The 13,980-nt window shown below is 36.5% G+C and overlaps 1 protein-coding gene across 1 annotated transcript; it reads right to left on the reverse strand.

Annotated features, from left to right (window-relative positions):
- Positions 1-1,701: 1,701 nt before the first annotated feature.
- Positions 1,702-13,439, reverse strand: slc25a23b (solute carrier family 25 member 23b). The gene is made up of 10 exons (XM_084412127.1): positions 12,742-13,439; positions 10,801-10,924; positions 8,751-8,838; positions 8,429-8,540; positions 8,170-8,328; positions 7,320-7,466; positions 7,107-7,220; positions 5,188-5,355; positions 3,951-4,101; positions 1,702-3,804 (listed from the first exon to the last, which is right to left on the reverse strand). The coding sequence occupies exons 1-10, from the start codon at positions 12,940-12,942 to the stop codon at positions 3,623-3,625; spliced, it is 1,446 nt and encodes a 481-aa protein (XP_084268253.1). The 5' UTR covers positions 12,943-13,439; the 3' UTR covers positions 1,702-3,622.
- Positions 13,440-13,980: the final 541 nt, after the last annotated feature.

Consider the following 13,980-nt stretch of genomic DNA (forward strand, 5'->3'; position numbering starts at 1 on the left):
ATTGCCACACGTTGGAAACCTCCACATTCACTCTCTTTTCGAGCTTGGGTTTTAACATATATGGATATTGTTTACTTGGAGTTGTCGACAGCTAGAGTTCACGGTGCAAAAGAGTCAGCAATAGAGGCTTGGCATTCACTGCTAACCACTCTTCGTGGGCTTCAGATTTAATTTGTAACTGAGATTTGGAGATCTGGATCCAGGGGGTGGGTGGGTTATTCCTGTTTTTTTTATTTTTTATGTTATGTTAAGCATTATGCTTCATTATATATGCTTATGTATAGGTATGTATGCGAATATATATATATATATATACTCTATTTTTGTGGCTTGTAGGCCTATATACCTGTATGTATTGTCTTTCTAAAAGAAAAAATAAATAAAAATTTGATCACAAAAAAATAATGAACTGTATTCAGTTATCATTTATGTATGTATATGTATTTATGACTGAACATAATTTTTTTTTTTTTTCACTTTCCATACTCACCAACTTTCCTTCACAATCTATTACTTAAGAGTCTAATTCTATAGGAATAGCAGGGGGAAACATTGTAATAAATAGTTCGCTCAATTAATAATTTACTGACCTGTCAGTAAGTGTTAAAGAGTTGACCTCACCGGTGTTTATAATGGATGGTGGTAACACTTTTAGTTTGAGCATCAGTACTAAACACAACTCAATTGGACATGTACTACACACTCACAGATTATGTGAGTTAGTGTCAAATACAAAGAGTTTTGTTGTTACAACCTACCCTACTACTAGGATGAGTTGTAACACTAGATGGGGATAGATGTAACAATGAGAGGTAGTTTGCTGAAATAAAATCGACACTATCCAATTTATGCAAGAACTTTATTGAAGAACAAAGACTAATCACTTTTGAATAAAGTCAACCATTTTAAGTGGCAAAAAACATTATAGGCCTATATTGTATTTCTTTTTAGACTTTGTGTTGGACTGTGTGTTTGTGTGTGTACTGTATTCCTGTCACATTCAGTCGCAATAGCTACTGTATGTTGCCATGCGCCTATTTGTATGTGAATTTTGCAATATCACATAAAAACTGTATGGAAACGCCAAGATGCGCATATAAAGACGTGCACAAAAAAACGTATGTGCTCTAATGAGGCGGTTAATGTTTTTACGTAAGAAGACATGCATAAACTACAATCAAAACACAATTACCATAATCCATTGATGCTACAAAAAACTCTTTGACTTTGCCTTAATTGATAACTGGACTCATTGGAATCAGTATAAGGGGTCGGTTACATTTTTAATGAACTGTTACAACTTTCCTCACCCCAAACATAGATACTGTGGATTTGAAGTTAGCATGAATGAAAAGTATCAAATTAAACTAGAGAAACAGCTATTTTAGGCAGCCTAATGTAAGTTAAATAATTGTAGGATATCTTATAATACATTTGCTAGGCAATATATATATTTTTTTTAATCATAAAATCTACAGTGTTGCTCACAGTCACATGCCACTTCTCCTGTGAGCTCAAAAAGGTGATTGTGTATGATATTGATGACATCTCTATAGCTCTTTTCTGACAAGTGTTACAATTGACCCTGCATTACAACACTCCTCGGTCTCCACCCAATTCAGTCAGTGTTATCTGTTTTAAATGGCCTTTTGATTTTAATGACAACATTTGAAAGGAAACTTTGATTCTCAGACAGGTTTATGAGTAAAACATTTTTTATTTTGTACTGTAGTATATATTTAATAACCTCTCAAATGTATTTATTCTCACTTATACATAAAAAAGCAGGGAATCATTGCCAGACTGGCTACACAGCATGCACATAAAGTGAACACAGCATGTCAAGGCACACTACTCTCAATGCAATGCATAAAAGCAACAAAAAGAAGAAGAAGAAGAAAAGTTTCCAGAGGTAATTGTTTTCTAAGATAAGTTATAAATGTATTTCTCAAAATACTACATTCAGCAAAATCTGAATTAGATGCAGCTAAAACAGTTAAAACAGTGTCTTAAGATCTAGTATGAACCACTAGCAGTTAATCAAGGGACAGTCAGTTGTACTCTTGATTATCAAAGGTACATTTTCATGTAACTGACTTTAAAAAGTTATGAAATTGATAAATTAATAAAAATAAAAATTGTAAGACTAGTCTTAGCAGTTTATGCAACTGGCCCAAGGACCTTCAGGGGTAGGATTGAATACCCACTATAGTCTATAAAATGACATGTGATACAAAAATTGCAATTAGTTCATTCTTTACAGCACCAAACAATTGACTTTGTTTTTTGTTGTTTAGTCCTGTAATCTAGTAGCATCCAGTAGTTTAATGTGTTTCTGATTTAGAGTCTGGTAAAAGCAGTCATGTTTTATGTTAAATACACATGCATTCCTTGTCAGTTTTAAATATAGGCCTAACAGTGCTTTGCATATTTTTTGATATGGACAATCAGAGCTCTTAAAACACGTAAAACATGCAACTTGTGACACCGACATCATGCACTACCAAAAGCCCTTTGTGAACAGATTAATACTACTTTGAGCCACATTTATCATTCACCATAGCACATTCCTTAACAAACACAAAGCATCCAAATCTAATGCACAACTTTACTGATAAACTCCCCATCCAGGGCCGCAGCTAGGGTCTTCGGGGCCCCAGTGCAGGTTGCTGTAGTCACCACCTTTCTCCCCTCTAGAAACAGCCCTGTCCCCATCTTATCTAATGCCCTTGTTGTTGCTCCATTTGCAAGTTGTTCAAGGCAACACTAAATCCTGTATTTTACTCTACACAACAACGAGGCCTGAAATATCAGAAAAGGTTGTAAAAAGCAAAGCAGCAGAGATGTCATAAAAGAACATCATGATCTTTTATAAATAAGATATAAGATATAAATATTTCCACAATCATTTGAAGAGTGCAAATTCTTGATCATTAAATTGTAGCATATGACATGCTTAACTCTCGCTGACCTTTACAAAAATACAAAAAGTCACATAATAATGTAAATCCCTGTATAAACATGCTTTATAATTTATCACTCATTCGTAAATGTTATGAAACATCGGTCAGGAGAGACTATTTAAAATATTCTATTCCCCAGTGTACATTAAAACACCTTCTTCAATATTTTGGTCAATTTTAGGAGGGAAACTTTGGTTGCCATTTATAAAAATATAACACTGCAATAGGCCTACTATTTCACCATCATTCTCTGTCATTAGATGTCTTTCATTACCTATTAGTCTCTTACCCCACATTTATAATTACGCCAATGACATTACATTCCACGTAAAATGAAGTACTATGTATGGTGTTCACCTTTGAAGATAAGAAGCTGTTTATAGTGCACAATAAACCTGAGATCTACAAGCTGCCAGTCAAAGAGAAACATACTCTAAACACAACCATTGTTCTTAATGATTGCCTCTGCCCAAAACTGTCTTTTTATCCTATTGAAGTGTAAATTGCAATGGGAATGTATTTGTGTATGATGTAGAGTAGGTTTTTAGGTCATTCATTGACTATGTCTTCCTTATCCTGTTCTCTAGGGGTCATCTGTGCCTCCCTAATGCTTCTTTTTTAATGCAGGTTCTCTCTTTCTTTTTCACTCTGATTCTGCCTTAGGATCCCACTCCCAGTGCTTTCTTCATATGCTCATAAACCACATAAGAGATGCTAACAGCAGGAATGACTTTGAGGAAATTGGGGGCAATGCCACGGTAAAGTCCAGAAACGCCTTCGTGGGACACAATGTGCTTGAACTGGCCAACCATTGACAGCTGTGGAACACCATCTACCGAGGCTATCCAGAAGAAAGGGAGGAGTGAGATTATATTTGCATTTAAAATATTTTCATTCTTGTGAATATTTTTTATGGGTTTCATAAAAATAAAAAAAATAAAAAAAACACAACATAATCAGAATAACATTGCATTTCCTCTCGCTCACCCTGAGCCTGCATGCGTGTGCGGATTAAAGCCAGCGGGTAACTAGCCAGTTGCCCACATGTGCTGGACACAGTGCCGCATGCAAGCAGCACCAAAACCCCAGGATCAGCCGAGCCCATGCAGTACCGCTGTAGCCAAGCGTTCTTTAGAGTCTGTCAAAATAACAGAGAATATTGAGGGATATATATATATATATATATATGTTTCAGATATTTTTTTATATATATATATAAAAAAATATAATATTATACAAAAACAATATTGTTTATATATATGTTATCTATACATATATACGGATCTGTTCGCTGCAGCTGTAGATTTATTAAACTCAAACTAAAATACTCAGAACACATCTACTCGAAAACATGAACGAAACAACCAGAGTAATGTGATGAGAACAGACAATGAACTGAAAGAAACACTGGGCTTAAATAATCAGACAAACAAATCAATGAAATGAACGACAGGTGTAACTAATAATCAAACAATGAAAAACCATAGAAACTAACTGAAAACTACGACAAAAAACGAAAACATGCGACAAACCTACCCAAAACAGAAACAAACCCATGTTTTTTTTGTTTTTTTTTTAAATGGTAACAATATTGCACTACATAGCCTATATAGTATATATATATATATATATATATATATATATATATAGTTAATATAAGTTCATTTTAACATATATAAGTTAATTTTAATATATATATATATATATAAGTTCATTTTTATATATTTTAATATATTTTATAAAATTATTATAGTTATTTAATTGCAAAGCTGAATTTTCAGCATCATTACTCGAGTCGTCAGTGTTACATGATTCTTCAGAAATTATTCTAATATGTTGATTTGTACTGCTTAATATTTTTGTGTAAAATGACTCTTTGATTGATTAATTTGATAGATACATTTCAAATGAAAAACATTTATTTAAAATAGAAATCTTTTGTAACATTATAAATGTCTACACTGTCACTTTTGATTAATTCAATGCGTCCTTGGCCAAATAAAACGTTTTTGTCACATGATAAACAATGTCATGGGGTTAATAAGACAATCACCTGAAAAAAGACCTGTGAGTTCTTAGAAAGAGAGAATTGCACAGCAACGTAAAATACAAAACATTTTATTTTACCAATCATTGCTGAGAATGATAAATTCCCACAGCCTGTCAGTGGCAGCAGGCATTCGCAAACACTTAAATGTGTTAAAATACGCACACACAGCCATACCTCATAAACAGCCAGATCAATGCCAGCATAAGGGATGATGCCAAGTGTGTTTGGCACATAGCCTTTGTAGAACGCTCGCACTCCTTCTTTACGCAGTATCTGTTTGGCACAGTCTGCCATGCCAGAATATTGTCCTGTCTTTCGGAGGGTTAGACGCGTCTTCAACACCTGGGAAGGAACAGAGTAAACGTATAGAAAGTTTAAAAAAATAAAAAAGAATTAAAGAGAATATTGAGAAAAAAGAGATTAAAGAGAATATTGATAAATATAAGTTTGGAGGTGACTTTAACTTTAAGCTGCAGAAACTCCTTCCAAGATCTCTAAATAAATAAATAAATAAATAGAGGATTTGTCTTCCAAAATGTGAACTGATCTGTCTCATTAAATAAATACCAGAACCTAAAAAAGCACACCAGGAATAGAAAGACAATCTGTATCTGTATTTGTTAACTAGGCCTAGCTCATTTTCGACTCTTTGAACATTTAGAACAACACGAGTAAACAGGCAAACAGCAATTAGGAACAGCTTTGTTAAACAGCTTCCTCTGTTACATGATTCTCTATTGTTTGTACTTTACATTAGCAGTTGAAAAAACTACACTACTTAAGACAATAGGATACTTTTACTGCCAGACATTATATGAGTAAGACCATTAAAGTAATGTTCCAGGTCAAATGCAAGATTTAATTTGATAATCCAAATCATCCAAGTATCAATAATAGCATAGTACACATGATATACTTTGGTTATACTTTTAAAACAGTGTGTATTTTAATATTTACTGCCTCTCCCCTGTACTTCCATTGTAAGTGTCTTCCTCTGACTGTTTTTTTATGAAAATCCAAAATATGAGTTGAATTTTCTTTTCTGTAGTAAAATAACTGTTTTCTATTTGATTATATTTTAAAATGTAATTTATATCTGTGATTTCGAAGCTGAATCTTTAGCATCACTACTCCTTGTCACATGTGTAGTGTGCCGGAGAAAGCAGGCGGAAGCGAGGATCTATTTGCAGGGTTTTAATGAAGAAAAATAAATAAATAAAGAACACGAAGGACAAAGAAACAAAACCACGAGAAGGACCGAACTAGAAGCACCCATACATGTACAACAACTGACAAGGTAACAAGTGAAACACAACAAGGGCTATAAATACACAGAGACAAACAAGCTTAACTAAGTAACAAGGGGGCGTGGTTAATAAGAAACACCTGGGGAGACTAATAAACAAGAAAGACTACAAAGGACTACAAAACATGGCACAGAACAGGAAATAACAAAAGTGCACACAAGACAAGGGAAACACAGGACAGGAATCATGACAACATGATAATCATCATCATTCTAATATGATGATTTAATACTCAATAAACATTTCTGTTTATCAATGTTGAAAACAGTTGTGCTGCTTAATATTTTTGTAGAAACTGGGACAAATTTTTTCAGGATTTTTAGATGAATAGAAATTACATTTCAAAAGAACAGCACTTATTTGAAATAGAAATCTTTTTTAACATTATAAATGTATATTTTACTGTACTAATGTCTATCTATCTATAATTATAATATCAGCTTGACAGCTTATACTGAAGGTTTTCAGTCCTATTTTGTCCAGTCTAAAACTGGGACAGATCTTTTTTTGTTTATATCTATCTACTTTATACAATTTCTGTAGAAGTGTGTTTAATAAAAAAGACAATACATTTACAAGTAAAGCAACTGAATTCTTCATGTCTTATCCTTATAAAGCCATTTAATCTATGTAAATTTGTAGGCCAACCCAGAAGGCAAATTTACCAAGGATTCAGGAATTTCTAATGCCGGTTTTTGATTCATGAGTGAAAAAAGGTCTGTGGTTACATTACTTATATAGTTGAAAATTAAAAGTCTCTTCATGTCTCTCATTTCCTCCTCTTACCTCCATGGGGTAGATGATGGTTTGAGCAGTAGCTCCAGCCAGTGAGCCAGCAATGAAACGTTCTTGAACCCTTAGAGAGCCACCTTCCCTACTGCCTCTGATCAGCCATTTGATCTACACAAGGCATTTGAAATTGTTTACTAATATTAGACAATATGCCGCTAAAAACAGAGTGGTTTAAAATGTGTAGCTACTGTATTCTGGTTTGTTTACCTGCTCATAAGCCATGAATTTGATAGCTGACTCCGGGGCAATTTTGAGGACGTTGATGCCATTGCCTCTCCAAAGGGACTTCAGTCCTCCCTCCTGCACCATTCCACGCAAGCCACCCAACAAACTCACACCACTTGAGCCATGGACCTGTTGAAAACCCACTCAGTTCACACTCCTTTCATTACGAGTAATGTACTTTTCACAACTGCCAGTGCCAACAAAGGATTTATTCATTTCTGTTGAGTTTCTTTGATACAACAATAATTCATAGAGACAAAACTTCATTCAAACACTTTTAAAGAGGACTTATTATTATTTTTTACATTTTCAACTTTCTTTAGTGTGTAATGTTGTTGTTTGTACATATAAAGGTCTGCAAAGTTACAAAGCACAAAGTCACTACAAATTCAGATATTCCCTGTATCAGTAAACACTGTTTCTGAACTCCCTCAAACGCTTTGATTGTAGTATTGATCGTTTTCTTTCAGGAACGAACACGTCACAATATTGCTAATTTAAATAATTTCCCAGGCAATCGCGGAAAAAAAGGAGCAAGGCCTGGTTGAGTTGCGTTAATGGTGTGTTGAAATTCGCGGTTATGGTAAGGGGTGTGAGATTTTCAAAACACACTTAAAGCGTTTGTTGACCAGCTGACCAATCAGAGCGGAGGGGCTTCATAAAGACATGAACTAAACAGCGAATTACTGACAGACTGGGAGGAGAGGTGCTGCAACAAGGTAATGATGTTTTTTGAACATTCAAGCATGAAAACCTATTTTAGTAGACCCCAAAAATAAAATCAAGACTTTGTAAAAGGGCATAATATGGCCTCTTTAAGAACTGACTGAACCTGAAGGAAAACTTTAAGACGATCCAGAGGAGCAGTTCCTGTTCGCGAAACAGCTCCTGCCATTGCTCCAGCCACCAACTGTCTCCACACCAAACCTGAACGCCGCTCCTTCTCCGAAAACTCATCTGGCACCGTCAGTTGTTCTCCAATGTCCAACATCTGACACACAAACATTACAGATTCAAAAGACAGATGAAGTTTACATTCTAAAATATATATGAATATCAAGCCTAATTTCTGAAAAGAGCTGGAAGTAAACCAGAGAGTGTTTCCAGTAGTGGGCAATGTCCTCCATGTTGTGCAAGGGGTTAAACAGGAAGTGGTCTCGCCACTCACTCCAGTCAATGGTCATAGTGCCGTCTCTGTCTATGCTGACACACAAAAAGGAATATAGAATAGTTAAAACAAGCTTTTTCTATGCCTATTGAAACTGTGTGACTCAACACATGTGGGCTTCACAGAAACATCTTAAAGTCTTCTGAAAACACAGCCAGAGTGGGAGGTAGTTGTGTACATGACATTGATCAAGCAATAAAAAAAATGAAAGCACAGTGTTTTGTGAAAAGCTGAAGTGCTCTAACCTTTGCAGGATTCTGGAGGCCTGCTCTGTGGACACATTCACTCCAAGACTGTGCAGGGAGAGTTGAATTTCTGCAACATCTATGTGACCTGAGGTCATAAAATACTTTAATTCTTATTCTATATATAGACCGCAGAGGATATACTATTGTTCAAAATTTGGGGTCAGTAAGATTTTTTGAAAGAGATCTCTTATGAAGTGAAGTGACATGTGAAGGCCAAGTATGTTAACCCATACTCAAAATTTGTCCTCTGCATTTAACCCATCCAAGTTAGTGCACACACCCGGAGCAGTGGGCAGCCATTCTCTGTGGCGCCCGGGGAGCGATTGGGGGTTAGGTGCCTTGCTCAAGGGCACCTCAACTATTTACTGCCAGTGTTGAGAATCAAACCCGCAACCTTCAGATTACAGGTCCAACTCTCTAACCATTGGGCCACAACTGCCCCCAAGCTGCCTTTATTTGATCAGAAATACAACAAATAAATAAAAAATACAGTAAAACTCTGAAATATCATTACAATTCAAAAGAACTGTTTTTTATTTTTATATATATTTTAAAATGTAATTTATTCCAGTGATGTCAAAGCTGAATTGTCAGCATCATTACTCCAGTCTTCACTGTCACATGATCCTTCAGAAATCATTCTAATATGATGATTTGGTGCTCAAGAAACATTTCTTATCATTATCAATGTTTAAAACAGTTGTGCTGCTTAATATTTTTGAAATTTTTTGGATTGTTTGACAAACAGAAAGTTCAAAAGAACAGCAGTTGTTTAAAATAGACATCTTGGTTACACTTTATTTTGATAGGTCACCTTTAGATATACTATTTAATATAAGTAACTTAAGAGCTACATGTCAACTAACTCTCATTAGAGTATTAATAGAGATTAATATTTAGATTGATTAGATTGACACATTCACTTGAAAATTAACTTATTGTCAGTAGAATGTCTGTTGAGGGATCATCAAAATAAGGTGTTAGCAGATATTAAAGGGATAGTTCGGCCAAAAATTATATTTTACCCATGATTTACTCACCCTCAAGCCGTTCGAGATGTATATGTCAATCTTTTTTCAGACGAACACATTTTCAGTTATTTTAGAAAATGTCTTAGATCTTTCAGTGGTTATAATGTGAAGCTATGGGGTCCACCTCCTTCAAGTCCCAAAATGTGCATGCATCCTTCACAAAAGTACCGGTAGTGGTCGACGCGCGTTCACGGAGATGGATGCTGGCATATGACGTAGGACGTAGCGTAGGAAGCGTCTTGACGTAGAATGAACGTAGAGTTTTGTTTTGCTCTGCTCTCTGGCTGCGCTGTCACGTTCGTTCTACGTCACGACGCTTCCTACGCTACGTCCTACGTCATACGCCAGCATCCATCTCCGTGAACGCGCGTCGACCGCTACCGGAAGCCAGTTATTTTCGTTTATAAAGTTTTAAATATGTATATTTTTTACGACAAAACCGCACGGATTACCCTCAGAAGGCCTTCGTTTATCCCCCTGGAGCCGGATGGATTACTTTTGTGAAGGATGCATGCACATTTTGGGACTTGAAGGAGGTGGACCCCATAGCTTCACATTATAACCACTGAAAGATCTAAGACATTTTCTAAAATAACTGAAAATGTGTTCATCTGAAAAAAGATTGACATATACATCTCGATCGGCTTGAGGGTGAGTAAATCATGGGTAAAATATCATTTTTGGCCGAACTATCCCTTTAAGCAGACAGTCTGCTAATACTCTAATGAGAGTAGGCTGACATGTAGTTGTAAAGTTATTTATAGTTAGTAGAATGTCTAAAGTGGACAATCGAAATGAATCGGACAATCTTAATTTATCTTTTTCTCAAAAAATAAAATTTCTGACCCCAAACTTTTGAATGATACTATGACGACATATACTAGGCAAAGGTTATATTAACACTTTAAAAGCAATAGTGCAAAAAGGAAATGTGCATTTTCAGTGAAGTATTATAAGGCAGCAGTTACAGTGATGTCGTGTGTTAACATTATAAAGTGTGAAAGGACAATGCAGACCATCGTTGTTGCGGTCCAGGCTGTGGAACATAAGTCGGAGCTCTTTCTCGTGTGTGCGCAGATACCGTGTGAACTCCTCAATGTCCAGCTGGCCGTCATGATTGGTGTCACTCACACGTACAATCTGAGGGGTGGAGGGGGCGGAAAGTGCAGTTAAGGGCAAGATTGTGAGGGTTTGATGGAGGAGTTAAACGTGAACTTGATTTAACACTGCATCTGTGGTCATACCCGTGAATGAGGAACAAAGAGAAACTAACAGAAAGCAAATGGAGAGAGAGAAAGAGGCATTGCTCTGAGCTTATAGATGCAAGGTTGTGCAAAGCCCTGCCAGTAGTCTGGCGGCTCCAATCGCAAACACATTGTGAACAAGAGCTAATCTCTCTTCTTACATCACAGCACATGACTAACACAGTCACACAACCCAACAGCACAGACGTACCACTGGCATATAGTGTTGCTCCAAGTAACTTTCTTAATGGCACTTTCATGGTTTCATCTTAGGACTCGATGTGTATAACTACCTGCTGAAGCAATCGTCACAACACAACATATGCACTGTTTTTCAAGTCGCTTTGGCAAGAACGAGGCTGTTCACAACAGGAGTGAAAATTTAAATGTTGGTGCTCTATATTTTGTGTTGCAAGTTTAATAAAAATGGAAATTTCAGGTAGCCTAAATGGCATTAGGATCTCACATGTTTAAGGTCAGCACTGTTTAATTTGGGCATCAATTTAAATTTTGCACTTATCTCAACTCAAGTTGAAATGCCAACCAGTGATTATTGTTCTGCTTGTATCAAGTCAACAAATATACTTGTCAGTGTGTTGATCAAGTGCACTGTCAAGTGCACTTACAGTCCCTGAACTCAAGCAGCCTAACCCAGTGCTGCAGATTTATTTCTGCTGTTTATGGCATATGATTGGATCACTATATGACATCACTTTCTAAAATAGCAGCGCCACACATGTTGTTTCAACATCTGTAGCTCTGTTATTTTGCACCATGTGCCTAAAATGTTTATAAAACTATCTAATATTTGTCTGTTAAAATATATATTTTTTTCAAATGTACAACCTCTGCCTAAACTGTGTAAATTAATTTAAAAAACAAAAGTGCAGAATTGGACCACAAAACCAATAGTGGGATACAGGACTAATATAAACATTAGGCTAATTTAGAAAAAAAAAAGAAAAAAAAGAATAACAATGTGCATGTTTTATTTTGTGCAATCTTTTATGCTTCCAAGTTTATCTAGAGGTGTTATTCAACATTCCCCATCTGGTCAGTTAGACACTTCTTATTTTTGAACATGTAGGCCTGTTGTCCAACACAATATTCAATTATCTACGCTGAGATAATTATGATAAAGTTACCTGAAAATGAATTAACCACAATCCATTTTGTGATTACAGAAGTTATGTTCATTTAAAACAATAAAAAAATAAAACGAAATATGATGCAGTTTCCAAGTTTATTTATGTCTATTAATAATAATTTATTAATTTAAATCATTTTTAAAAGTATTTTTGCATCTATCTATCTATCTATCTATCTATCTATCTATCTATCTATCTATCTATCTATGCCCAGGCCCCCTGATTGAGAACCACAAGGTTACATTTATGACGTCACATCTCGCCCTGCTTTACAACACTTTCAGGTCTGTCCTACACAAGCAACAATATTAGTCTGGAGGTTTGTCAATATTCAGCATGGAAAGTCTAACTCTTAAATAAATTACACGGGATCATTTGTCCTTGGTCGAAGACACAGCAGTATAGCCTATGCTGGATACGTTTTAGGCTACTCCTGCTGAAAGTAAGCTTAAGTTCTCGTTTGGTCTTATCAAAAATAATATGCTGAGGTTTCAGATGTTTCCCATTCATCATAAATTGGCTACAGCATGTTTAGGGTGACCAACTATTAACGTCCCGGACCCACCTCGTCCACCTCACTGCGAAGGATCCCCCGTGCGGTTAATCCGGTGCGCAGTTCATTCACGTCGATCCTCCCATCTTTATTCAGATCCAGCTGATCGAACAGTTCTGCCCATCGTTTCTCCCGCTCTGGATCGGACACCCCGTTATCTTGACAGCGAGCCCATGTCCAACATGAAGGGAACCGAGTTCTCGCTTCGCCCATATGAAACAGCTGTCGGTGAAAACGGGCCAAATTTGTTCTCTAGAATCAGAGCTGTGTTAGGCAGTGGATCTGCATCCTCTCAAATGGGTGCTTCTTCAGGAAAGACCACTTTGAGGATTTGTGGATTAAGGTAAATCAAAAACTCCTGCTTCTAATATATAGCCTCGTTCACCTGTCAAAAGTCCCGCAACAGTGTAGGTTATATTTAAATGAAGCGTTTAAACGGGCGAACAATATCAGCAGCGCGTTGCTCCACTGTAACCCGTTCCGATTACGACAGAGTTAATCCAGGAAGTATTAAACCTCTGCCCCTCTGGCTAGAATAATAATAATCCCCGTGACCGTGACTGTTTCATCCCTTCTCTCAAACCCAGGTCCACCAACCTGTTCTGGCCTGAGCTCAGATGACATCAAGAGCAAGCGCGTCCGCACCGGTTAGCTATACCGGATCTCAGCAACAAGCAACATATAAACGCTTAATCATTGCTCACACATGCGCTTACAGTTAACGTCTTTTGCTCATTTTATCGCTCCTCTCTCTCTGTGGTGTGCAGAATGAGCGCCGTCGCCGCTGGGTGCACAAATCGCATAGGGGAAGGGCTGGGTGTCCCAACTCTATTAGCGCCTCGAGGAGCGATCGCGTGTCATTGATTGCTGTTACATGCAGTGTTCAAATTATTCACTGGCTTCCTTCACGTCGTTCTGTTTCTGATGGGTTTGTTCGTCTCGTGCGTCGCGAAAGTCTTGGCATATTTCGCTACTGGTCCGTTTTTTTTTTTTTTTTTTTTTGATTGCAGGTTAATACAAACCTTTAATAAAATATAATAGGCTACTTCTTTTTTTGTACAGACTGTCAGGCTACTGATCGAATGACGGTGCTTCGGCAGTGTGTTGCTACCTCTTCAGGTGAAACGTAGCCACATAATATTTCTTACTTTTGTGTGTTTTTTGTTTTAGCACTGTTAAAACGCTAAAGTATTATAGGCCTACCTATAGTAGGCTATATGCCATATATTATCATAAAATAAAATTTATATT

The sequence above is a fragment of the Rutilus rutilus genome (genome assembly GCF_951802725.1).
Source record: "Rutilus rutilus genome assembly, chromosome: 1".
Lineage (NCBI taxonomy): Eukaryota > Metazoa > Chordata > Actinopteri > Cypriniformes > Leuciscidae > Rutilus > Rutilus rutilus.